Below are 23,900 nucleotides of genomic sequence, written 5' to 3' on the forward strand. Positions count from 1 at the left end.
TTTTTTTTCCAAATTAAAATTTCTTACAAGGTTTCCTAAATATGTCTTCATGTCACCGTCGCGTCACAGACAGCATCACTTACCCCATGTCTCTGTGTGTGACACAGCACTGCAGCAAGCTGTTTCCAATCCTTCTGTTTGAACTGTGTCAGAGCGTGCACACACACACACACACACACACACACGCGCGCGAAGACACCATTGCGTTGCTGTTGTTTCCTCTCAGCCACTCTTTTTTTCAGCATTAAGAGAAGTACGACAGGAAATGGCTGTGAAGACGAGAAACCACCACGCCGACACTCACATATTGCTGCAATATACACGGCGTGTTAGCTGACCAAAAAAGAAAAAAAATGTTACCATGTTCGGAGGAATAAAACTTCATTTTCATTGGAGCTTTACATCAAAGGTCGTTAGGTTTTATTCATTTGAGGGTTAATGACAAGGAAGACAGTGTTTAATGTGTAACTATACAAGAATATAATATTTTAGAAGAGAAGAAAACAAAATCAACTTTCATGAATGGTGCCAGAAACGTCGTGACGAATGTCAACAGGCCACCTTTGTTGTTTTGTCTTTGTCCTTCCTCCACTGAGGGAACTGTGCACCATGTAATAATGCCGTGCAGGCAGGCCACAGTGATGTGAAGCAATTGCAGCAATTTATTATGAAGGGCTGCCTTTTAAAACGGGCGGTTAAGCTTCTTAAGGGATTCAGCCGATCCATAAATCAAATTAACCAAATCATGCTTAACGATTCTTGTTCTCTACATGCATTCCCCCATTTTAATCAAAACACGTGGATGACGTAAATATTGGCGTTATGGTCAAAGCTCCCAACACGCATCTTCATCAACAAGAGAACCAAGAAAAAGCCGACACAGTCACAAGCGGCCTCCCTCGTTTTACTGACAGCTCATCATTTCATATCAAATGGGTGCAGATGGAAAGAGGTGACATACAGTACAAAGGAAACTTACACAAAATTCAATTTACGCATCAATTCAATGTGCTCTGAAGTTCCCGGCAATAAAAAAAAAAAAAAAGGCGGGGTGGAGGAGCAGATTTCCTCTGAACCGATGTTTCAAAAAGATTTTTCTTACTCAGGATGCCACCACCCTAACACACACACACACACACACACGGACGCACAGAGAGAGAGAGAGAGAGAGAGAGAGAGTGAGAGAGAGAGAGAGAGAGAGGAACACGCTTCATTTGTCATGTGGGGCACAGAATTACTATCGTTGACAAACCAGCATCTGTCAGCAGCAGCCTAAAGTACTGGAGAGAAATGTCTCTTTGTAATTAAGTAAATGAAAAAAATTACCCTTAAATAAAAAATAATTCAGCAGCTTCCTTAATTTTTTTTTTTTTCAACATGATTCACAACAAACAGAGCCCTTCAGAAACGTACAATTCATTCAGGTCATGAAATGCCAATTCCAGAACTAAAAGAGGAATATCCAGTTAGCGTTACAGCCAATAGCGTGAGAAGTTTAGTGTTTCACTGATATTTGCAGTGCAAGATTAGCTTAAAACAGGAAGACGTGAGAGAAAGTGAGGAAATAAAAGAAAGTATGCAAGTTGAGAAGAAAGAGGCACACAGAGTGGAGACATGGCACCAGTGCACAGACTCAGCAGTTGAAGTTAGACATAAAGCACAAGCTGCTTGTCATAAAAATTCTGAATGTATATTTTGAAAAAAATAGTGAAGCTCAAATTTAAAGGGCTTGTGTGGGCACGAAATAAAGTGAAGATACAGAGGTGTATAGCTACACAATCACACAAAATAAATAGCTTGAGTTCTCATTCACTAGTAGGTTCAATATTTACATAAATATCAGGAAGTGGCAATATTATGTTTCCTCACTCAGATTAAGAAATTGACTGTCATAGGAAAATGTTTGAGGTTGAAGTCACCTGTTTTTCGTACTTTGGATTTTTGCGACGCACGACGACGTTTCGGAAAGGTCCCGGCTGTCTCGGGTGCGACGCGCGAGCCGGCCTCTCCCTCCGCACGACTGACGCGTCTCGGTTCAAACCCTGAGATCAGAACTTTGCGGCGCTCCGGGGAGCGAGCCCTGTCTGGCGGCCAGCGTGGCCGCCCGCGCACGCAGCGCTCAGAAGAAGGGGCTCCAGCTGAGCGTGCTGATGGAGATCAGAGTCTGGCAGGTGCCGGACGACAGCCACACCGTCTCCATCAGGCTGAAGTGGAACAGGCCCAGGGCGAAGCCGCACACCATGTCGGTCAGGTGGTGTCTGCCCAGCAGCACCCGCGACAGGCCCACCAGGAAGGCCCACAGCACCAGCAGGATGCGCAGCGGCACGGCCAGCACCAGGTGCGACAGCAGGAACTTGGAGACCATGGCGGCCCGGCTGGCGTGGGCGGCGGGGAAGGAGTAGATGTCCATGGCGACGCAGTCCAGGAAGCCCGGCGTCATCTCCCAGGGTCCCTTGCGCTTCACCAGTCGCTGGACGCCCGCCACGGTCATGACGTCGACGAGAAGTGCTGTCACATAAAAGCAAACAAACCAAAAAAAGAATCATTTCAATTTTCAGTTCTTTATTGTCATTGTGGGCTCAAGTGGAGCAGGTTTCCTTGAAGAAATCTCTGTATATTATCAGGAAACAGCATCCACGCATCCATTTTCAATACCCGCTTCTTCCAGAGCTCAGGGTCACGGGGGGGGTCACCCAGCTTTGCCTGGGTGTCGCCCAGATTCTTCTTACTTCTATGTGGCAAGGCCACACAACCACACACAACCATTCGCACTCACACACACACCAACTTACGGTCAACTTAGAGTATCGAATTTCCCTCACATGCATGTTTTTGGACTGTGGGAGGAAGCTGGAGAACCCAGAAAGAACCCACACAGAAAAGCCCCAGGCCCGGAATCGAACCCACAACCTTCTGCCAGCAACCCACAGCATCCAATAGAATATTAAAACAAGAAAACTACTGTACAGTGACATGTCTGCTGCTGTCTACATTCACAGCGTGCTACGCTATCGTTTAGCTGATTGAGGTTTCAACCAGCAAAGCTATAACTGGCATTCAGCTATCTGGCTTCAAAGAGATGCGAGCGCAGCTGAGGGTTTTTGTGCTGATTAAATTTCAAAAGCAGTAAAAAAAACAAAACAAACAAACAAAAAAAAAAATTGGTAGCAGCTAGCCAGATTGCTAGCAGGCTGTTAGCGTGCTTTTGTGTTTTTTGGCACTGAACTTCCCTCGAACACCCGAGAATAACCGGCACCAATATAGCGTCGCAGTTGCTTTGGGTCCCGCATACCAGTCAACCTCTTACAGCGCAGTGCAGCTCACCCAATAATATCACCATCATCTTCACCCCACTACACTGCTGTGCTAGCGGCCATGCTGCCCTGTTTCCGCCTCCAGTTGTCCATTCTCTCTCACTGTTGTCACAGAAAGACAGTGACACAGAACTTCATGCACTGTGCGGGCGCATTACAGGGCACTGAGAGGAAGAAGTAGGTGAGGGAAGGAGAAGAAGTAGGTGAGCCAAGACATGATGCAACCAAAGGTTTGTGACTCTGACTGCTAGTGCAATGACAGCCTAGAAAATGAGGATCTGGGGTAAACCTCTAACCTGCAACCTCATCATTCTTGAGTAGTTCTGACTCAGAACCAAAATATTTGGTAACGCAGAACCTCTGGATGGGAATCACTTTGAGTTACGGTTCAAATGGGAGATTTTGATCTCAAGTAGCCACCTGCACTCTGCACCTGTCACAGGAAGTGGGCTAACAGCTTTTTAGGTTGTTTTCATTTGCAGTCTTAACGGTAGATGCTGACTAAAAATGTTTTTGTAAACTTTTTTTTTTGGTATTTAAAAACATGGTTGTACCCGTAATCCAATGAAAATATACATGAATAGAGAAAGATCTTCCTCTGGCTGCCTGTAACACTGTCCAAAGCGCTGCTGTGATTGTCACAGCGCAATAAATAACGTGAGATCCTGGTCAGCTGGCAGATTGTTAGTGATCTGGCGAGCCAGACGCTCTCTGTCAGTGCACCCTGGGGTGCTAAACTGGGATTTACACTTCAAGGTGACGCCGCCCCACCTAAACGTGACACTTTAGTCCAAATATGTGCGACAGGTGCAGGCAGATTATTTGTCAGGCCATCCTCGGTCAACTTGCTTTGTTCAGAAAATCCCTCAATGCCCCTTGTTTCTCTCCCCGGCTCACTAGGATGAAGGATCACCGTAGGGGGAAACATTCCTGGTTATCTTTAGGATAAAGCCTCGTCTTTCAATGCAAATGCATTCTTGTACGGCTTGACAGTGCATCTGTACATCTTACGTCTTGCAGTTTGCCTCGCCTAGCAGCTGAATCACTCACACTTTCATTCTCAAATCTCGATATCCACCTTGCCCAGAGCATTTTTTAATCCACCTCAGAATTCACTTTCGATCAGCTTTCTTTCAGTTGTGACGCATCACGAAAGAAACTGCTGCTGTGAGTCACAGTGAGCCCTGCAGATGCTACAGGGATTAGCGCAAGATGCAGCAGGAGGGCCTCTGCCGACCTTTTTCTGTTTTTTTTTCCCGTCAACAGAAACAGACCACTCCAAAGTGCTGAGGAAACTTGCCATCTGCTGCCAAGTCACCTTGTAGAATGAAATAATAGAGAACAACACGAGGAAAACAAAGCTTATTTGTGTGATCAGCGTAAATTTCTACTTTCTGCTCAGTCTGGAGATTTGTGGAGAGTTTCCTCTGTGAGAGACACATTTTTTCCTCCTCAGCGACCAAATCATTAAAACGAGCAACTCGGACCTGAACAATGTTGCAAGAACAAAACAACAGTGTCCCAAATACGGAGATTATTGGCTCAGTGTGGCCCCAGCCGGGAGATTTGCGCCAGCTTTTTGGAACCCTAATCTGCGTTTGGGTCGAGAAAGAGCCTGCCTGCACATACAGGTGAGCTTTCATGCATGCAGCACATCCAAATATTGCTAAAAGTCTGGGATAATACTGAACACCAGAGGAGAAACAAATAATCAACAGGCAAAATAGCTGAATCTTTGCTTCCAGGTTCTAATGAAACTGTTTGTGCGTTGAATACACTCAGCTCTGCAGGCCTGTCGCTGCCACTCTTCAAGTGGAAATCTGCACAAACATCTGCAGCTCAGAGACGTTTAAGCAGCGCCCATACTAAAGCCTGGCTGCAGCGTCAGGTATGCACCAGTCTGATCTGGGGATGAGATTTTCCACCAGCGCTCCAAAAGTATCCTGCTCCCTGCTGCAGCTAAAGGGCTGTCATTTATCACACAAAACAGCTGTAAATCCAGTTTAACAAGTAAAATAGATCGTAAATTCACTTTTCACAATAATGCTGCAGCGGGATTTACAGAAGAAACCTGAACAAGAAGGCTTATCCATAACTTTATTCTCAGCCATGGGTGAGTATCATATCTGTCATGTCATCTGCACAAAGGACAACAAATACCGGCGTTGGCTCAGGGAGGCAGTGGAGATAAGCAGACAGGGGCCCGGAGACGATGAACCGGAACGAGGGAGCCGACGCGCTCTCTCACACCTGGAGCAGCATCACGGAGAGGCCGACAGGCAGCGGGAGGCGTGACCCACCTGTCACAGCGGACAGGTTGGTCGCGCCTCCATAACATCAGCTGATAAGACGCGTCACACACACCATTTTTTGACACTTCTGGGGAAAGCGGAAGTTCCGTCGAAACACTTCAAGAAGGTAAGACAAACAAAAAAAAACCTTCTCTTAACAAAAGAGAAACTATGCAAAACAATGAGATGATGAACATAATCCAACTATGATCACTGTCTGCTGTTTTATGTGTCACTGCATGATATGATTAGTCTTCATATCTGTTTATATGCTATGATTTCACTGTTACCATTATGGGACTGACTTACAACCTTACAACCTAGTCAGTACCTCGTACTTGTAGCTAATTGTAATTAGCGATAATAGCTACAGCTTGTGAATAAGACATTTCTAGTGAGGCATCTATCTATCTATCTATCTATCTATCTATCTATCCACAATATAATCAAAAAAAGAGTTATGACCAAATACAGTCAGAGAGTTTTGTATGTGTGTGTTGGCGTGTTGTAGCTAATGAGTGATCATGTGCTCGTACTAAACGGTAGATTTCAAAAATGAGACAAATGCTTTTAATGGACAGACAGGAGTCATATTGTTCTTCTGCCTCGCCCCGGCTCTTAAACATTGTTCTTTGTCATAAATATCAGAGTGTCACCAAATCGGACACAGTGGCACGTTCTGCCTCTGTGTCATGCAGGTACTCCAACCTCTGTTGAACTCCTTTATCCACTTTTAATTTTTCCTGTGCAGGTGAAAACAAAGTGAAACATCCTTCAAGATGCTTTACAAGATGGCAGGCAAGTCTTGTGTGTGTGTGTGTGTGTGTGTGTGTGTGTGTGTGTGTGTGTGTGTGTGTGTGTGTGTGTGTGTGTGTGTGTTTACCCAGCAGCAGATTGACCAGCACCTCCTGGCCTGCCAGCGTGTTGCTTCTGGTCAGGCACACAATGGTGCCGATGATCCATGTGATGCCGTGGCCGGTGAGCGCCAGCAGGGTGACCATGGAGCGGCAGCCTCCCCAGGAAGACGACGTGTAGGCGCACACCCCCATGCGCTTGGACAGGCAGATGTCGATGGCGAGCAGCGAGTTCATGGCGATGCCTTTGAACGAGGGGTTGAGCTGCATGCAGTCCTCCTCCGGCATCTTGCACGGCTCCCTCTTGTCCTTGCCGCCGGAGCCGCCGCCGCCGCTCCCTGCGGCGCCGTCGGCAGGCTCCTCGGCCGGCTGGCTCGTCTGGTGCTTGATCTGGGACGACCGTCGCGCTCCTCCTCGGCCCTCGGAGGGACCGCCTGGACCGCCTGGACCGCCGCCACCGCTGCGCAGTGGCTGCTGGTTCAGCGACATGAACTCAGGTCTGCCCAGGACGCTGTTCCTCTTGCGCGCCACGGATCTCGCACTTGAGGGCATGGTTCCCCCCGGACGTCCTCTGTGGTCGCAGGGAGAGACTGTCAACCTTGCCGAGAGAGAATCCACCAGCTCGACACGACGTGAAATGTCCCAGGAATAAACCCCCGATCCCCTCCCTTTCCTCCTGCTCGCGCTCCTGTGGCCCTAATAGATATATTTAGACCGAGAGGAATGTGCGCTGGCGCGCATGGGGGAGCGTGTCGGGTTCCATCAGCTCCAGGCCGGTTCTGTGAAACTGGATCTAAAGCGGGGCGACACAATCACAAGACACGATGAGCATCCTATTTCCGCGCAGCCACGCGGCTAACAGGTGCTTTAGCCGCCGCTGCATCCCGAACTGCCGAGGCGGCGGAATATCGGCTACCTTGTTGTCATCTTACCGCCAGGCGGTTTGTAAACAAAGCGTCACCGCGTCCCCTCGGCCCAGTCGGAACCCGCCGCCTCCCGCTGTAGCTCACACCGTCTAACAAACGGCGTCTCTTGCAGCGCAGAACGGGTAACGGTGGCTCGATGGGTTTGTCGTCAACAAAGGGAGCCGAAAGGAAGGCGTCCCAAGCGGTGCTGCTGCTGCTGCTGCTGCTGCTGCTGCGGTCGCTCAGATCTTCCGGATTCCACGTATTTTCCACGTTTCTTTTTTGATGTATACGCACAGTTCGGATTCATCACCCGCGTTGCGCCTCGGATGCGGGGCGGAGTTCTCCAAGGTGCTTAAAAGCACAGCGAGCGCACAGTCAGTCCAGGGATGCGGGATGCAAAACTAAGGGATACTTAAATCGAAAGAACAGAGGGCAAAAATATTGATACAATAAATAATAACTCAAATGGTAAATTTTAAATGGTTGAATTTTCAACATAAAAAACGATCCCCTTTTATCTTGGGGGAATAAAAAATAATTGTCAAAAGAATGTTTTTAATCATGTGAAGCATTAATATATGACATATAAATTATAAAGTGAATTCTTTTTAAAAAATAAAATGCGCGAAATATCAGATTCTGATATTCTACATACAACAGTCTATAAAACACAATATTCTTTTTCAGATTATATTTCCCCTCCTACGTTTCCCAGCATGCAACGCCGCCCGGACCGGAAGTTTCGTCTCGAGCGTACTTATAAAGCCGCTTCGCAGGCAGCCGAGAGCGAGCGATGCGTAGCAGGGGTGAACCTGCCGCGGCCGCGATGGGACGAGCCCGGAGACATGACGGCTCGCGCTGGAATTTAGGCTGAACGAGCCATCCCATCGCCACGAAGTGGAGGTCAGAGAGGCGCACGGCCGAACTATGTGACAACTGAGACTTCTCCCCTCCAGAGACCATATTTAATCTTATTTTTTTACGCCGTTTTTTTGTATTATTATTATTTTTTTTTCGGGGAAGAAAGGAAAAAATAAATAAATCAGCGGATCCGGCTGCGATGGGTGCTAAAGTTGACCCGGCGGTGTCCTCTGGATGTTGTGACGCTCCGTCTGCAACTCTGCCAGATTCCTGTGCGTTCGCCGGGACGCTGCCTCTCTCGGCGGGACGCTGAGATCGTTTGCAGCTGCATGAGTGGGAGAAATAACGGGAGTGCTTTTTTTTGTTGCGGAGGAGATAACGGAATTATACCTCTGTGGACCGAAGAACTGTGCGAGCCCTCAAGCCACCAGGAATATTTCTCTTCCCCCACTCACTAGTTTTGTAGGTAGACTTCTGGTTTTTTGTTGTTTGTTTGCATGTTGCTTTTTTTTGCCGGCTATAAATAGAGCCACAATTCTGGCGATCGCCTGCCATGTGCCCGTAATCCGCACATGCGTAAAAATAAAGCCCAGAAAACAGTTAATTTCTCTTTATTTCCATGAGAAATCGACGCTTCTGTGGATTAAAAACAAAACAAAACTGTTTCCTTCATTGCGCTTCCGAGCTTGCAAGCGCTTACAAACTGTGCGTGCGCTCTCATCATTATTATGACTCTTGCCACCAGCTGTGCGCCGAGCTTTAGCCATCGGATAGTCGGGGGGATTATCTGTTAATGACTCCCACAGAATGCCACCGCCCCCAAAAAACACGAGAACACGAGCTGAAACATTAGTCGCTTTTTTTTGGTGAATTATTTATCACGTAATTAACTTGAACCTTTTTTACGCGCATCATTTCCAACTGGATGCACGATGCCAGGAGGCCAACGGCCCCCTTTTGTGATATAGCGAACATTTGAAGCAGACTTGTAACCTGACAGCATGAAAACACGGAGAAAGTGCGTGCGCAATTTGTGGGTGAAGTTGAAATTTCGCACAGGAAAGCTTGCGCCCTGCAAAAACGGAAGACTCCTCGTCTTGTTTTTCTTTTCCCCATGCGCCCGAGTGCAGTTTTGGATTGACTGCATGTTTTCATCCTCTTCTCAACCACCGCTGTCTTTTTTGCTGATCCCACTGTGGTGATTTTTTTTTCTTTGCTGTTCTCCATGCGCTTTTCTTCCTCTGCTCCTCCTCCTCTTCCTCTTGCTCCTCCTCCAGACCTGTGGACGTTGTTGCGGGCCGTGTTGCTATTGAATGCGATGGGCTGCATCCAGAGTATCAGGTGTAAGCCCAAGAGTTTCCGAGACAGCGTCATTGTCCTGGATGTGAACAGCTCCATCGACCCCAACCCCACCAGCATCGACGAGTCATCTGTCGTGGTCCTGCGCTACCGGACGCCGCACTTCCGAGCCAGTGCCCGCGTCCTTGTGCCGCCAGTGGCCGGGAAAGAGACGTGGACCATCGGCTGGATTCAAGCGTGCAACCACATGGAGTTCTACAACACGTATGGAAACAAAGGGATGTGAGTATCAGCATCAGCAGCCGTGTAAAAGCCTCAACCTGGAATCTGCAATCTGGGTTCTTTTGCGTCACTTAGCTTAAAAACACGTGGAAAACACAGATCAATACATGCATTTTCTTAAGGAAAAAGACCTTGTTTAGTAAGTTGTCAATCAAATGCACACTCAGTTTCGAAACTTCTACTCAGGAAGTGCAGACAATCAGAATGGAGAACTTCAAGCAGCCATGCAGCTGAAATTCAAAAACATTTTTAGGTAATGAAACTATGGTTATGCTGATGCTGCCGTGCTGGCATCCACATCCTCGTCATGTGGAAAATCATTTTTACCACAAAGCATATGAAATATGATTTTTTTTTTTTTTTGCGAGACCTTAGCCACACATGCACAGTACCGTGGCCCATGGCTGGAGGTCACAAAGCTGCTCAGAGGCGCTTAGAACAGATACAAGTGTGGGGACACGATGATGGAAAATCATCACCGTGACCTTTCAGATTCCTCCACGTGTCAGTAACTCGGCGCCAGATGTAAGACACCAGCCGAACGTGAAGGGAATCAGCAGCAAGATGCCGGTGAATGCATTTTCTTTTCCTGCCAGAGCTTCTCTCGCTTTTCGTGATTGATGCAGACACGGAAGCAGGCGGCGTCGATGTCACATCCTGCGAGCGGCTCGACCACGACACGTACCCAGAATAAGTGTTATCTGCAGATACTGCAGCCGAGGATGTTTGAGTGCTGTGCGTCTATGATTAGAGACATAGTCCCCCTCCCTGAGCACCCCCACCCCGGCACTGCTCTGCTCGAGTGTTTGAGTGTGTGTGTGTGTGTGTGTGAGTGTGTGTGTGTGAGGCAGAGAGAAATAGAAAGAACAAAAATATATGCACAGATCAGTGGATGGTACTTTTCTTCATTGCAAGTTCTGCTGCTGTTCTATTGTATTGATCTACTTATTTGCAGACTTCTTGAGCACAATAGTGCTGGTTGGAAGTTTATACTTAAAATCAACAAATGCCAGCGTGATAAGAATGACTTCAAATGGTAGAAACCCAACATTTACTCCGCAAAACTTTTAGTTTTGCTCATGTCCCTTTATCCATTTTCAGTTCTTGGGTTCTAATTTGTAACTAAGTTATAGACATTTATTTAAAAAATGCATTTTATGTCATCTATAGACTAACAAAATGCCACCGTTGTGCTCTTTTGCTCCATTGAAATGCCTTTGAGAGAAAAAAAGCACTTGTCTTAAGATATTTCAGGTGTCTAATTTGTCGCCAATAGTCTCAGTAGAGTTGATTGGTCAATATGTGAAGCCGGATCTCACCCACAAGAATGTTACCCGATACTTTGTGTCTTTATGCAAAAAACTATATATAGGTGGGCTGGAATGTGTTCCTCCCATGATGCAGCAGTGCTGAGGCAAATCCCCCATTTTTCTTTCCTTCTGCCCCCCCTTATTTTATATGATCATATTCTCACATGAAAGGTGAGCCTTCCTATTGGTTTATCAACCAACTTAAGTGAAGGAAGATATAAACCAACGCTTTTAAAAATAATTTTGGCTCTGTAATCTTTTGTCGACCTTTCTGAAGGATGTGAGTTTTTCTTTTTTTTTCTTCAGATTTTTCCCTTTTACCACCTTTCGAGCCACAAAACCACAGCGAGGGCACCTGTTCTTGCCGCTTATTCCTCTTTTAGGATGCAAGTGATGAGTCTCACTGCTCAAGGTTTTCATACTGAGCAAAGCCTTTGAAGACGACGGGGCTCTGGTGTGGCTGTAATTGGACCCAACAGCCGGGGATGCTAATGAGAATGATGTGCTCAGGATTCTGGACACATTCATTGTCTCTCCTACTGTGTGGAATCAGCTCTTTTTTCCCCCCAGAATGGCTTAATGCGATACAGGCTTATTATTTATTTAAAAACGTTTTGGCAGCATTTCTTTTCGTAAAGAAGCATTCGCATACAAGCATGCTTGGTTTAGTTTTCAGGAAAACTTTATGTGCAGCCTCAAAGATGCAGAAGTGTGATTTGTGTGTTACAATTGAAAGTTCAAAGGGAAATCAATCGCAAAAACAGTTCCTGCTGAAACTAATGCTTTGTTGGACTACTAGCCACTAAGTCAGGCAGGCCTGCGTTGAGAGACAGCAAAGTGTTCCCACGCACAGACCCTTTAGAGTTGCCAGTTTGCCTCCGTGGAGCAGAGTCTCTGGAGAGAAGCCAGCGAGGCGCAGGGAGAACATGCAGACTGCACACAGAAAGGGGCGACATTTTCCATCCACGCGCCACCGTGCCAGCCAAACTCTGGACCAAAAAAGGTGTTAATTGTTAAAAATATGATATAAAAAAATTGAAAAATGACGTTTTGGAGCAGCTTTGCGTGTGCACACACACACAGGTGGGGAGGGTTTAAACACGTTGTAATAGGATAATTAATTGCATTGGCAGCCTGTTCCTTTTTGCCTCATCCATCCATTTCTTACCATCTGCACAACAAGACGTTATTTGAATGCATATGCGGCCCTCTCACCAAAACCATTTGTCCGCGACAAAAGACAAAGGCAACTGAATGAGGCTGCAGTCTCAATAATGTTGAGAATCTTTCGGAAATTGTCAGGAAATTAAATTGGCTATTGCATTTTTGTGATATTTAATCACAACTTCCAGCTCTTCAATCTAATGTTGATTGACCCACTGTCAAAATGCTACAAATCGCCCAACCCTGATTAACTGACTGTTTATTATCAGTCAACTGTTTGTCAAGTTTCTTTAATCTTTCCCACATTCTGCAGGTAGAACATTTATGCTTTAGTTTTGTTTTTTTTAAAATTCAAAACAGGTTCTATATATTTTTCCATGCATACTTATAAACCTCCAACGTCTGACATCAAAGTGCCTCCTCTCGTTCAGCACCCAACACGCTAGGCCGTGCAGAAACACCTGGCGGAGAGCCATCACGGCCGAGTGGCTTTCAACCTTTACAGTAGCTGACGCGCTCAGGAATCTCCAGTCGCGTTTTCAGGTGAATCGTATTAAAACATCCCCGCAGTTTCTGTCACAGTCGATTTCACGCACATCGCTTATTGCGCACCGCTGGGTTGTGACACGACGGGGCGGCGAAGACGCAAACAGGAAGTGAGGCGCGTCTCTGCTCGGCTACGATCAAAGCCTCTCTGCAGGGCGGACGACACAGAGCTCCTTCTGCAGCCGTACGCACACTGCCGAGGTGTTCGGCAATAATGAGATGGCAGTGAAGCTACATCCTCACTGATCGATGTAAATATTGACTTCAAAACAAAACAAAACGGAACAAAAAAACCTCCGCCGGTTGTCTGAGTTCACGACAAAATGGAAAATTGCTGCAAATTGTTTTGAAAGCCAGCTGAGAGGATTATGCAATTTTTTTTTTCACTCAGAAATCTACGTATGCGCACACACACACACACACACACACACACACACACACACACACACACGCATACGCATACAGACACACACACACACACACACACACACACACACACACACACACACACACACACACGCATACGCATACGCACACAAAGGCCAGGATATTATCATGCCCGACATGCTAATCTCACCCCCTGGGTGAGCGCATAAATCACAGGGGCCGGGCCGAGCAGGTCGAGTCATGTGGTCGGTGATCACACTGTTATCGTCTCTGTCCCGCTGACCGGCGACTTCTTTCTCCAGTGGCATTTAAATAAAAATAGTTGAGTTCAAAGTTTTGACTTTGCACACGCAGCGGGTTCCCATTGGTCCCACACGAGGCAAGATTCATCTTTTTTATTATTATTATTATTATTATAGCAATAATATGTGTTTCCAGCCAGTGAAGAACTCACCATTTGTGTGCTCTGAAATGCGCAGCCCCATTGTGATGTCACAAAGGGCGCAGTGACGTCTGGGATGTGTTTTGCTCCCGTCAAACAAACAAAAAAAAGAAGCAAGAAAAGTGCAGTTTCAGCAGTGTTTTTGCAGGAGGCAGTAAACAGGAGTTTTTTTTTCTTTGCATAAATGTTTGTTGTCTTGGATGAAAAGTCAAACCTGAGAACAGTGAGATCAACAACACTGATAGTAGCAGTTAGTGTAGATGATAACTGTGCTGCTCTGGTTTTCCTGTGCACCGACTGTGATCACACACCCCTGACTTCCCTGCCCGCCTCCAAAGGAAGTGGTTTTTCTAATCGCTCAGGTTGTCAGGCTTCTATGCCATCCCACCTCAACCGACAGAAAACACAGTGGGTTCTCTCAGGTTGAAGCCTCACTGCTGACCCCTGTGCCCCCCCCCCCCCCCCTCTCCAGGTCCAGCTGGGAGCTGCCCGACCTGCGCGACGGCAAGATCCAGGCCATCAGCGACTCGGACGGGGTCAACTACCCGTGGTACGGCAACACGACGGAGACGTGCACGGTGGTGGGCCCCACCAAGAAGGACAGCCGCTTCACCGTGAGCATGAACGACAACTTCTACCCCAGCGTGACGTGGGGCGTGCCGGTCAGCGACAGCAACGTGCCTCAGCTCAGCAGCATCCGCCGCGACCAGAGCTTCACCACGTGGCTGGTGGCCACCAACCAGGCCACAGCGGAGACGGTGGTGCTGCAGACGGTGCGCTGGAGGATGCGGCTGCACATCCGCGTGGACCCGGAGAAGCCCCTGGGCAGCCGGGCGGCGCTGATGGAGCCCGTGGCCCAGGAGCAGCCGCAGATCCTGGGCAAGAACGAAGCCATCCCCGCCAACGCCATGGTGAAACCCAACGCCAACGACGCCCAAGTGCTAATGTGGCGGCCAAAGAGCGGTGATCCCATCGTGGTCATCCCACCCAAATACTGACATGTTCTGCTGACTGACCAGACCGGCCTTGGATACCGTAACAGTATCATCTCGACCCCTTCCCTTGTTTTCCACCTCCTTTATTTTGCCTCTATGTTTTTCCGAGTCAGCGGTGGGAAACGAGAAAAGAGCCCAGCTGTTGCTTGACTTGGCAGCTTGAACACACTTCAACACTGGAAGCAGACAGACTGCAACCGTTCTACCTTCAACCTGGGTCGGGTCGCACTGTGCTAAAGGAATTCGCAAGATGCGAAAATGATAAGATGTTAATTTTATACGTTTTCTTTGGACCTTCTGCCGGTCGTTTTGTGAGTGTGGCTGATTTGAAGTATTTACCTGACCGTGTCCTGTGCTAATGCTACACACGTGGACGTGCACAAAAAACCTTTTATTTACGGGCTGGAAGAGTGCGCGTCGATTTTTTTTTTTTCTCCTCGTCGTCGACGTCAAAGCTGCACCGTGTGACATGTTAGATTTTAGTACTTTTAAAACAAACAAACAAAAAAAAGAAAGAAAACGTGCAAGATATTCAATCCATGCTGCCTTAAGTTTACATCGCTTCCCACTGCAAACTTTTTTAGCCTTAAACCAAGTGCAATGCAGTATTTTTGCTCCTTTTTTTTTGTTGTCCCGGCTCTTCCTCACCGTTGGTGTTGGCACATGTGGGTTCAGTAACGGAAAAACAGAAGAAGACGCAGATCCCGACGGTCCCACGTTATTTGACGTACGCATCGTCTCAACAGAAGCAAAATGCGCGCGCACAGCCGTGCACATGAATTGGCTGCGACCATGCGGATCTTAGCGCGAGCGGAGAGCGCCGCTGCCGACGGGCCTGGCCAGCGGCGCTGACCGCCCACAAAAAAGTGCAATAGCAGCTTGAGAAAGAACGTAGCAAAAAAAAAAAAAAAAAAAAAAAAAAAAAAGGCCAGCTGACCTCATTTCATTGACGCTGTTTTGTTGGTGGAAAGTCGTGGCATTCAAGATCCTACAACCGAGCTTTCCTCGCTGTGTGTTACTTCACCTCAGGGCTCCCCCACGCCACCCATTTCCCCGCTTCCTGTCCCAGTTACTTCCTTTTCTTGCCACAGCCAACCAGCGCCTGCCTTGCTGCTGCTGCCCCTACTGGTCAAGAAGCAGACGCAGCGTAGCAATTGGAGATGAGAGGCGACAGGGATCCTCTGGTGCGGATCGCACTCGTGATGTGGCTTGGTGATATTTGCCGCCCACCCCCCTCTGTTTTTCTTCACCTTCGGCTAGCGCTCTCCCTCCTCCCTCCGACCGTCTTCCTCCATCGTTCTTATCTGTTGTCAAAGTGGAAAAGCGTTGCGGGAAGCATGCCAGTTTGATGCCGGCTGCTCAGTTGGCATATAGATGACCCACTTGCCTGCACTGCACTGCACTGCACTGCACTGCACTGCACTGCCTGCCGTGGCTCTCGCTGCAGAACACGGGCAAACCACACGGCACAAACAACAAACGGGGTTAGCTCGCGCCAGCAGAACCGCTCCGGCCTGATAAAATGCGACAATGAGCTAACGAGATCAAGAGTCAAAGGCAGTTTTGCCGTCCATCTTTGAGAAGGGCTTAGGATCAAAACGAAAAGCCTCTTTAAAAGCCACGGTCATTATTTGGAATCATGCAACTCCAGTAGTCACGTCCTGTTGACTGCTAATGAGCTAAGACTTAGCTGTTAGCTAGCGCTGCTTCGTTTTCTTGGTGCCCCGTGTTTGGCACTTGACCAAAAGACATGGTTGGCATGCAAAGTCTCTGGCATGTCTCCATGCAGAAGCACCTCCAACGATGTTGATTCCACAGTGCACTGAGGCAACACACTTGAGACGACGATCACATGTTCTCACAGATGCACCGATTAGCTGTCTTGTTTTTTTTTTTATCAAGACTGTCAAAATGTTTGACACAATGGTGGGATCATGCAGGAGGTTTTGCCGGCCTATCTTATTTGTTTGTTATCATCATTACAAAATGTGGCTTTTAATGAGGCATTTCTTTTAACTTACAGTATTGCTAAACATCACCTCACCTGACTTTAGAGTACAGCAGTGGAAATGAAATCATTGCCGGATAACCCGGAGCACCAACGCCATTTCACAATGTGCATTTCAGCAGGCCGGGCTGGGATGGGGTTGGGGGCGGGTGGCGTCGCGGAGAGCGACGATGATGGAGAGCAGCGGCGAAGGACAATAGACGTTAATAAAGGCCGGAGCGACGTCTGTCATAATTAGATCTGCCGTGACACAGTTCGGTGCCCTAGATGGCCTGAGCCGCTGCGAGTCAGCGGGGCGAAGCGGCGGAGGACGCGTAACCGGGGTCAAACAGCAAAGGTCGGGGCGGGCGGGGGTAGCAAGGGAGGGACGGGGAGGGGGGGGCGCCGGCCAGGTCGCTTGAATGCAAAGGTGACCACGAACTGCAGCCCTGGAGACACTTTAGCCCCGGCTCAAAAATAGAGCACAAGTCGAGACGCCAAGCACAAGCGATTACAATCTGCCGTTTTGTTTTGAAGCCGGCGGATATAAAAAGAGAGGACGCGAACCCGGCGACTTTTAACCTGACGTAGCACAAGAGGGGCCTATTTTTAGGGAGGTTCCTGTGGACGCCCTGAAGCTGCGCGGACTTGCACACGACATGGTTAAACCTCACAACGTGCGGCGCTAGCGCAACAAGCGCCTGCTCGTGCAAGAGTGTGCCGGTCAAATCCCATTTGCAGGATTTAGGCAGGATTCACCGATCTGCTGCTGCTGCTGCTGCTGCTGTTGCTGCTGCTGCTGCTGCTGCTGTTGTTGTCGAGTCATGATTCTCCCTCCCAGCCGGACAAACGCAGTGCGGGGAAGGTAGCGACCTTGTCGCCACGCCGGGACGGAGCTCATCCCCTCACAAACACAAACACGCACCCTGAGGGGACGGGGGTGAGGGGGTGGTGGGGTGGGGTGACCGCCCGGGCCCGGCGCCGTATCTGATTGTCACAGCAGTGTCACATTGGCGGCGTGTGCTCGTTTATCAGCCCCGCACGTGCGCACACCGTCCGGGCACACGCACATGCAAGCAGAAAGCCATACGCAACCAACGCCCACGTTATGCATAAATGCACCACATGCATAATTTATTTCTTACTCGTGTTTTTCTAAATAATTATAGATTTTAAATAATGATGATAATGTGTCCCTGACCTGTCAGTGTGTCCTGAGAGAAGGCCCTCCGCTTGTCCCCCCACCTTTTCGAGTGTGAGCTTAAACATCGGCTTGATGTGATGTCACAAAGGGCACGGTTACCTAAGAGAGAACTCTCCCAGGTCTGTGAAAGCGTCCCCTGAGGAAAAGTTTTTAGCAGGAGGCTATAAACAGAGGGATAAATGTGCTTTTTTCATTTCTTTTTTTTTTTTTTTTATAATGAATTGTGCAATGCTGCTCCTCTGGAGTTCAAGATGAAAAATGAACATCTGGCAATATGATGGTATGATATGGGACCTTTGAAAAAAAAAAAAAAAAAAAGACCATGCGTCTTTAATGATATATATTTATTTGAGGATCTGGGTCACAAGGTGACGACACGCTGACTATCAACGGCATTTCCTGTTTCTGTGAAGAAAGGGCAAAAAAACGTGTGTGTGTTTAAAGTGCTGTGATGTTTTGTTTTGTTTTTTCCTTTTCGGATGCTGTTTGGATGTTTTACGTGCTTCCTTAACAACGAATGAAGAAAATCCTGGTTCATTCTCTCTGTGAAGGGGCCAAACGTGCCATAATTGGATGAAGCCAAAAACTATGCAGTTTGAGATCGACGTGCGAGGTCCAAAAATTTCTTGTGACTTAGAAATAATAATAATAATGATGATGATGATAATAATACCTCTGCTTGACTAAGTATTATTATTATTATTATTTGCTCGTTGCATTGCATTTAGCATACAGAGCGTCGGGAAATGCAAAATTGTAGCCGTGTGCAAAAATCGTTGTTTTTCTCGGTATGTCATGTTTTGCTCGCCCCTTTTTGCAGCAGCTGTGCCAAGTCAAAGAGAACCTCCTCTCCTAAACCCACATCATCACACTTCTTCTTCCGAGGGCTGCTAACCATGCATTGGATTTTATTTATTTTTCCTTTCCTCCCGCATCAACGCCACTGGATCGTTTTTAGTCCCTTTAATTATCGCAACGCTGCATCCCAACTTTACACTCAGGACTGTCTGCCTTCTTTCCCTCCCGTTGAACTTGTTGTTTCTTTTTTCATCTCGGTGTTCTCCACCTGCAAAAACACCACCAAACACAGTTTTGTGGTTTAAAAAAAAAAAAAAAAAAAAAAAAAGCAAACAGATGAGAGTGATCGTGCGTTTCAAAACCCTTCGTTGTTGTTGTTGATGTTGTGTGTGGTTCTAAGTTTATTTTCTCACCAATGCGGCACTGAAACAGCTTTTGATAGATCCGTTTTCGTTTTCCCTTTGTTCATGTTCTTTTACACCAAAAACTTGAAACTGGGTCAGTTCTGGCAAATATTTAAAACTGTGAAAATGCAACAATGGCAACACTGGAGAAAACGGCCCCTGACGGAAGGAAATATACATTGCAGAAAGAAGGAAAGGTATTTTTCTTGAATGAATAAAATGCATAAAATTTAAAAAAATTGCATTCCTTGTCTTTGATTTTGTTTTCATGTTGCTTGAATCCAGCATGCTTACCAATAAACATGAATTTCTATCATTAGAAAGAATGAAAATACACGAATATATATACTTCATATACTTATGATGGTATTCCTAACCACTAAGAGCTGTAGGATTCTTTATTCAGAAGCTTCAGAGCAGCCTCATCGTTGCTCATCACACTCTAATACTTTATTGACACACATGTTACATGCACGAAGCCACTGGTTTCTGTCCGCCCCGGGGCTGGTTTGCTGTTCCAGCACGTTGCACTCAGAGTTTACTCCCTCAGCATGACGCAACCAGAAGCCCCTGCTCACGCTGGGCGAAGGAGGTATGCAGAGTGCAGAGTCAAGGACTCGAGGACTCGGCTGAAGGGGAAGGAAGAAAAAACAACAACCTCCAAAGCCTCCGCGCACATGAAAAACAAACCCCCCCGAGGTGACGCCGCGTGTCCACGGCTGAGCACGTGACACCGCACAGCTCGCTCAGAGGAGATGATGATGATGATGATGATGTTGGTGGTGATGGTGATGCTATATGGACCTCACTCAGCCAGTAACAGCGCTACAACGAATCAATATTTTGTCACTAGCGTTTTCATCCAGTTTCTAAAAGTGCATTGAAATTTCCATCCGCAGCCGGAAGGTTGCAACAACAATAACAACACCAGCACGCGCCTCTGCTCTGTCAACAAACAGTGACTCGTCATCGTTACAGTTAACGTTACAGTTCTTGCTAGTCCATGTTAAAAAGCTCAATAGTATGGCTGCGCATAGGCAAAGTTTACCTCAAATTCCAGTAAGCAGGGATATTGAATGAACAAATGAATGACTTTGACCTTCCCCTGGGTTTTTCAATTCACTACTCACACCTGCTAGAACGTCGCCGGGGAGTAAAATGATGTGAAAAAGTATTGAAAGGGTTCATCCAGTGTCAAAGGTGCCTCGTTCTGAAATCAGTGAGCGTTTCCGTCGGGGAGGCTCACTGTCTGGCGTCGGCGCGCAATCTTCCAATCAAATTAATTAAAACCAGTGAATGGAAGTGAGGGGATTGAAATGCGAGCGGAGGCTCAGGTTCAGAACAACAATAGAATGGGGGGGAGGAGGGCTTTATTCCCTCGCCACTGAGGAAGTTTTCTTTTTTCAACAAAAAAGAAGCTCCGTTTTTTGAGTTCTTTCAGTTTTGTTTTTTTTTACTTTTCTTCCTCTCATCACCTGCTATCATATCAGCTCTTTGACTGCCGGACCGCTGAATTAATCTCCAGCCTGGCTCAGGAAGTCTGCGCAGATATGAAAGGCACAGACTCGCACGTTCTAATACAACTTTGGGATTTAGCGGGCCGGCGGCCTCCGCCAGGAGAACTACAGCGGGAATCTGCGGGATTAGAGGGCGTTTGGCTCAAATCGGTTGACCTTGTGGCGGCGCTTCCCCACCGACCCGCCGCCTACAAAGACGAGTCCGGCGGCGGAGTGGCTTCTGTCTCTGCTATGCCGCTCAAATTCCTGAGCTGCATGCAGAACTCACAGCTATATTTACCAGCCTGAGCGTCTGACTGTGTCTGTCCCTGCAGACATCCACCTGTCAATATGCAGCAAACAACAATCGCTGCGCCGCCGCCACTGCGTCTCGGCCTTCCATTCCCACGTTATTAAAGTTGCAGTGGTTGTCTGTCATGATTTATGTATATATATATATATATATATATATATATATATATATATATATATATATATATATATATGTATATATACATATATATATATATATACATATACATACATATATATATATATATATATATATATACCACCAGTCAAAAGTTTGTGCACACTAACTAATGCAATGTTGTTGTTTTTTTTATCTTTAGAACTTTCAACATACTGAAGACATCTCTGGGGACTCTGATGCCGTCTTCCCTCCATGTTGGCTGCTCTCACATACACACACGTAGAAGGTTGGAGAAGTGTTTAAATAACGGAGCTGAGGCTTATATTTAGAAAATAACAATAATAAATAAAAAAAAATCTCCATAGTATTGAACAATGACCTGGAGCTAGAAACCAACATTTGTGAAGAATGTAAATCTACAAGAAAATCAAAGCACAAAATTGTGTGCGTGCGCATGTGTGATTCCCTTTGTGCTCGTCAGGCTGCAATGATATCCAGGTGCGAATCAATAAACTGTTCCTCTCGGGTGATTTAAGATTTAAGGAGCTTGCAGTTTATGTTGGAGGTCCTCACTGCATCTATAAATGCGATGTCTGCACTGCTCCTTTTATATATGAGCGCCAACTCCCAAAACTCTCCAAGCGAAATGTGTTTAAAAACCCACAACGTCACCCGACAGGAGTTCAAAAAGTGGTAAAAAAAAAGTGAACTTCCCTTCGGGCTCACGCTCACCCCCCCGCCTGTGCTCCGTCTCCCTGTGAATATTAATACCGTCACCCCCTTGAATTAAACATGAGACTTAGCTCCCTTTTCATTTGACATTAACTTACATTTATCTCCCCGCGCAGCGCTGCAAGTTAAAAGGAACGAGCCAAAGGTCACGACATTCTGCCGAGACGATACAGCAGGTGTGAATAAAGGCAAATATATAGCGACAGATTCTTTTAGTGAGTATTCTGATTACTGCGTCCATCAACTGGGGCAGACAGAGCCTCACATTGTCCAAATCCCTCCAATCATTTCACACTTAAAGGAGGTTGGGTGAGGGGAACCACACGGGCGCCGTCGGCTGTAGCCTGGACGGAGGTGAAAACACCCTGAGCAGAGCAGAATGCTCACCCGAGTGGGGAATTCAGGGGTGAAGTCGGGAAGCGGGCCGAGGCTCTGCTCTTTAGGTCACAGAAAACAGGACGCCTTGTTCCGGCCGACCCCGAGAGCGTAAACGAAGTGAGACTTCTCACCTCGGTGGCAGAGGGAGGTGGGCAACTAACGCAAACTCTTTCTCCGCCGAATCCGCCCACGTTAACCCCCGTCAGGGACGTGAATGGGCCGTTCAGAATGAAGACTTTCAGCGTAAAGCTCCTTTGCAGCGTCGGGATTAACAATGACACTGGATAATCTCCCCGAGTCGCTTCGCCAAAGAGGAGGAAGACGCGGTGGGAACGGAGCCGAGGCACGTGGGTAATTAAAGTCGCAGAGTTTGGGGCAAACTTGTGGTGGTGATTATTTTTTTCTTTTTAATTAATAACACAATTAAGGCACAGGAGCAAAAAGTTGTGGCAGGCATTAACTGCAAACATTAAAGGCGCTCGCAAAATGTCTCCACTACAAAACCGAAATGCATGTTGAAAATTTCACCCTTGATCCCAGACTCCAGTGGAACAGCCGTCCGTGCACTTTCACAATAAGAGTAGGAAAAAGCCTCCTGCTAAAACTAATTTTGCTTTATTGGACCTCCCACAAGTTTCGAAGGAGAGCTAAACTAGGCCTAAGTCTAGGAGGGCAGAGCCTGTCATGATCCCAGTGGTGAGCAAGCGTAGCCCTTTATTACATCACGAAAATTTGTTCATGTAACACTTAGCAAAAGATATAAAAATATATCTAGTTCATTATTTCTGGTTGTTGCTGAGTGACAGGACAGAGACGTGTTAGTGGTGGAAAACACTGACAAAGTCAAATTTTGAGTGACGACTGCGACATGCTGATGCCAATCAAGGCAACAAAGAGGAACTGCTTTAAACACTGCTGCACCGCTGTGGCGACTCTGAGCAGCTTTGCACACCGTGCGGAGAGAAGAGGAGCAGTGGGCGACTTCCCTCTCGCCCATTGAGTGGATTAGTGGATTTGGATTATCTGCGCTGACAAAACGACCTATTAGAGAAAATTGTAGCGTGGGTCTTTCGGGATGATGGCAACCCCGGCGGCAGTGTGGGAGTAAAAACTTTTGAGAGAGCAGAATCAGCAGATCAATGTTGCGCAGAAGCACCTTAAGACGGAAAAGGCTGAGCTGTGGAACGAGTCATATCTGGCGCATCAGCGAAAAAGGAAAAGACATGAAAGCGAGCGAGGAGCTGCTGGTAATCACTCTCCGGGTGGGAAAAGAATAAAAGCTGCAGTTGGGGAGGGGTGGCACAGTTATTTATAAACGCAATCCAGGAGCACAGCTGTCATCCTCCAGAGTGTCTGTGAAACGTTCCTGCACTTCAGGCAGCGAGGAAGCCGTCCCAACACTCAGGGAATATGTCTGATGATGATGATGATGATGATGATGTCATCGCACACGGCCGAGTGGTCCAGCTATTTATTGCCGAGGTGGGGGATGTGGCGGCAGAGTGGGTTTGCCGAGTATCTCATAAGCTCATCCGCTTTACAGACTGGGAAACTGCCTGTGTGTGTGTGTGTGTGTGTGTGTGTGTGTGTGTGTGTGTGTAATCTGCTCGTGTGCGAGCGTTCAACCGTTCTGGATTATGCAAAAAAAAGACTCACTTTACCTATACCAATAATGCGTCTATAACCCGGCCGTGAACTCCCCAGAAATGAGACAGGCTCAGATTCTACCAGTCATTGTTTGTTGAAAGACACAGACTTGGAAATCAAGTCTTTGTGATGTCACAAAGGGCGACAACACCTCTGCCAGGTCAGGCC

At 47.2% G+C, this 23,900-nt stretch overlaps 2 protein-coding genes across 2 annotated transcripts; one reads left to right on the plus strand and one right to left on the minus strand.

The window, feature by feature from the left end:
- Window positions 1-2,119: 2,119 nt before the first annotated feature.
- On the minus strand, window positions 2,120-7,986 carry LOC142899889 (inactive phospholipid phosphatase 7-like). Its single transcript, XM_076043802.1, has 3 exons — window positions 7,392-7,986; window positions 6,489-7,252; window positions 2,120-2,508 (listed from the first exon to the last, which is right to left on the minus strand). Exons 2-3 carry the CDS (start codon window positions 7,009-7,011, stop codon window positions 2,120-2,122), a joined length of 912 nt encoding a protein of 303 aa, XP_075899917.1. The 5' UTR covers window positions 7,012-7,252; window positions 7,392-7,986.
- Window positions 7,987-8,160: 174 nt separating this feature from the next.
- On the plus strand, window positions 8,161-15,173 carry fam78ab (family with sequence similarity 78 member Ab). The gene is made up of 3 exons (XM_076043803.1): window positions 8,161-8,690; window positions 9,506-9,809; window positions 14,131-15,173. Exons 2-3 carry the CDS (start codon window positions 9,547-9,549, stop codon window positions 14,654-14,656), a joined length of 789 nt encoding a protein of 262 aa, XP_075899918.1. The 5' UTR covers window positions 8,161-8,690; window positions 9,506-9,546; the 3' UTR covers window positions 14,657-15,173.
- Window positions 15,174-23,900: the final 8,727 nt, after the last annotated feature.

This window comes from Nelusetta ayraudi, unplaced genomic scaffold (assembly GCF_046127955.1).
Source record: "Nelusetta ayraudi isolate G7.1 ecotype Tasmania unplaced genomic scaffold, CSIRO-AGI_Nayr_v1 ptg000076l, whole genome shotgun sequence".
NCBI classification, from domain to species: Eukaryota; Metazoa; Chordata; class Actinopteri; order Tetraodontiformes; family Monacanthidae; genus Nelusetta; species Nelusetta ayraudi.

Bases quoted from the DNA above. Each gene is read 5' to 3' on its own strand.
- LOC142899889 (XM_076043802.1), bottom strand. From the start codon at position 7,011: ATGCCCTCAAGTGCGAGATCCGTGGCGCGCAAGAGGAACAGCGTCCTG. The intron at 2,509-6,488 runs GTAAACACACAC...TTTATGTGACAG, and splicing joins GCTGGTCAATCTGCTGCTGG to CACTTCTCGTCGACGTCATG.
- fam78ab (XM_076043803.1), top strand. From the start codon at position 9,547: ATGGGCTGCATCCAGAGTATCAGGTGTAAGCCCAAGAGTTTCCGAGAC. The intron at 9,810-14,130 runs GTGAGTATCAGC...CCCCCTCTCCAG, and splicing joins ACGTATGGAAACAAAGGGAT to GTCCAGCTGGGAGCTGCCCG.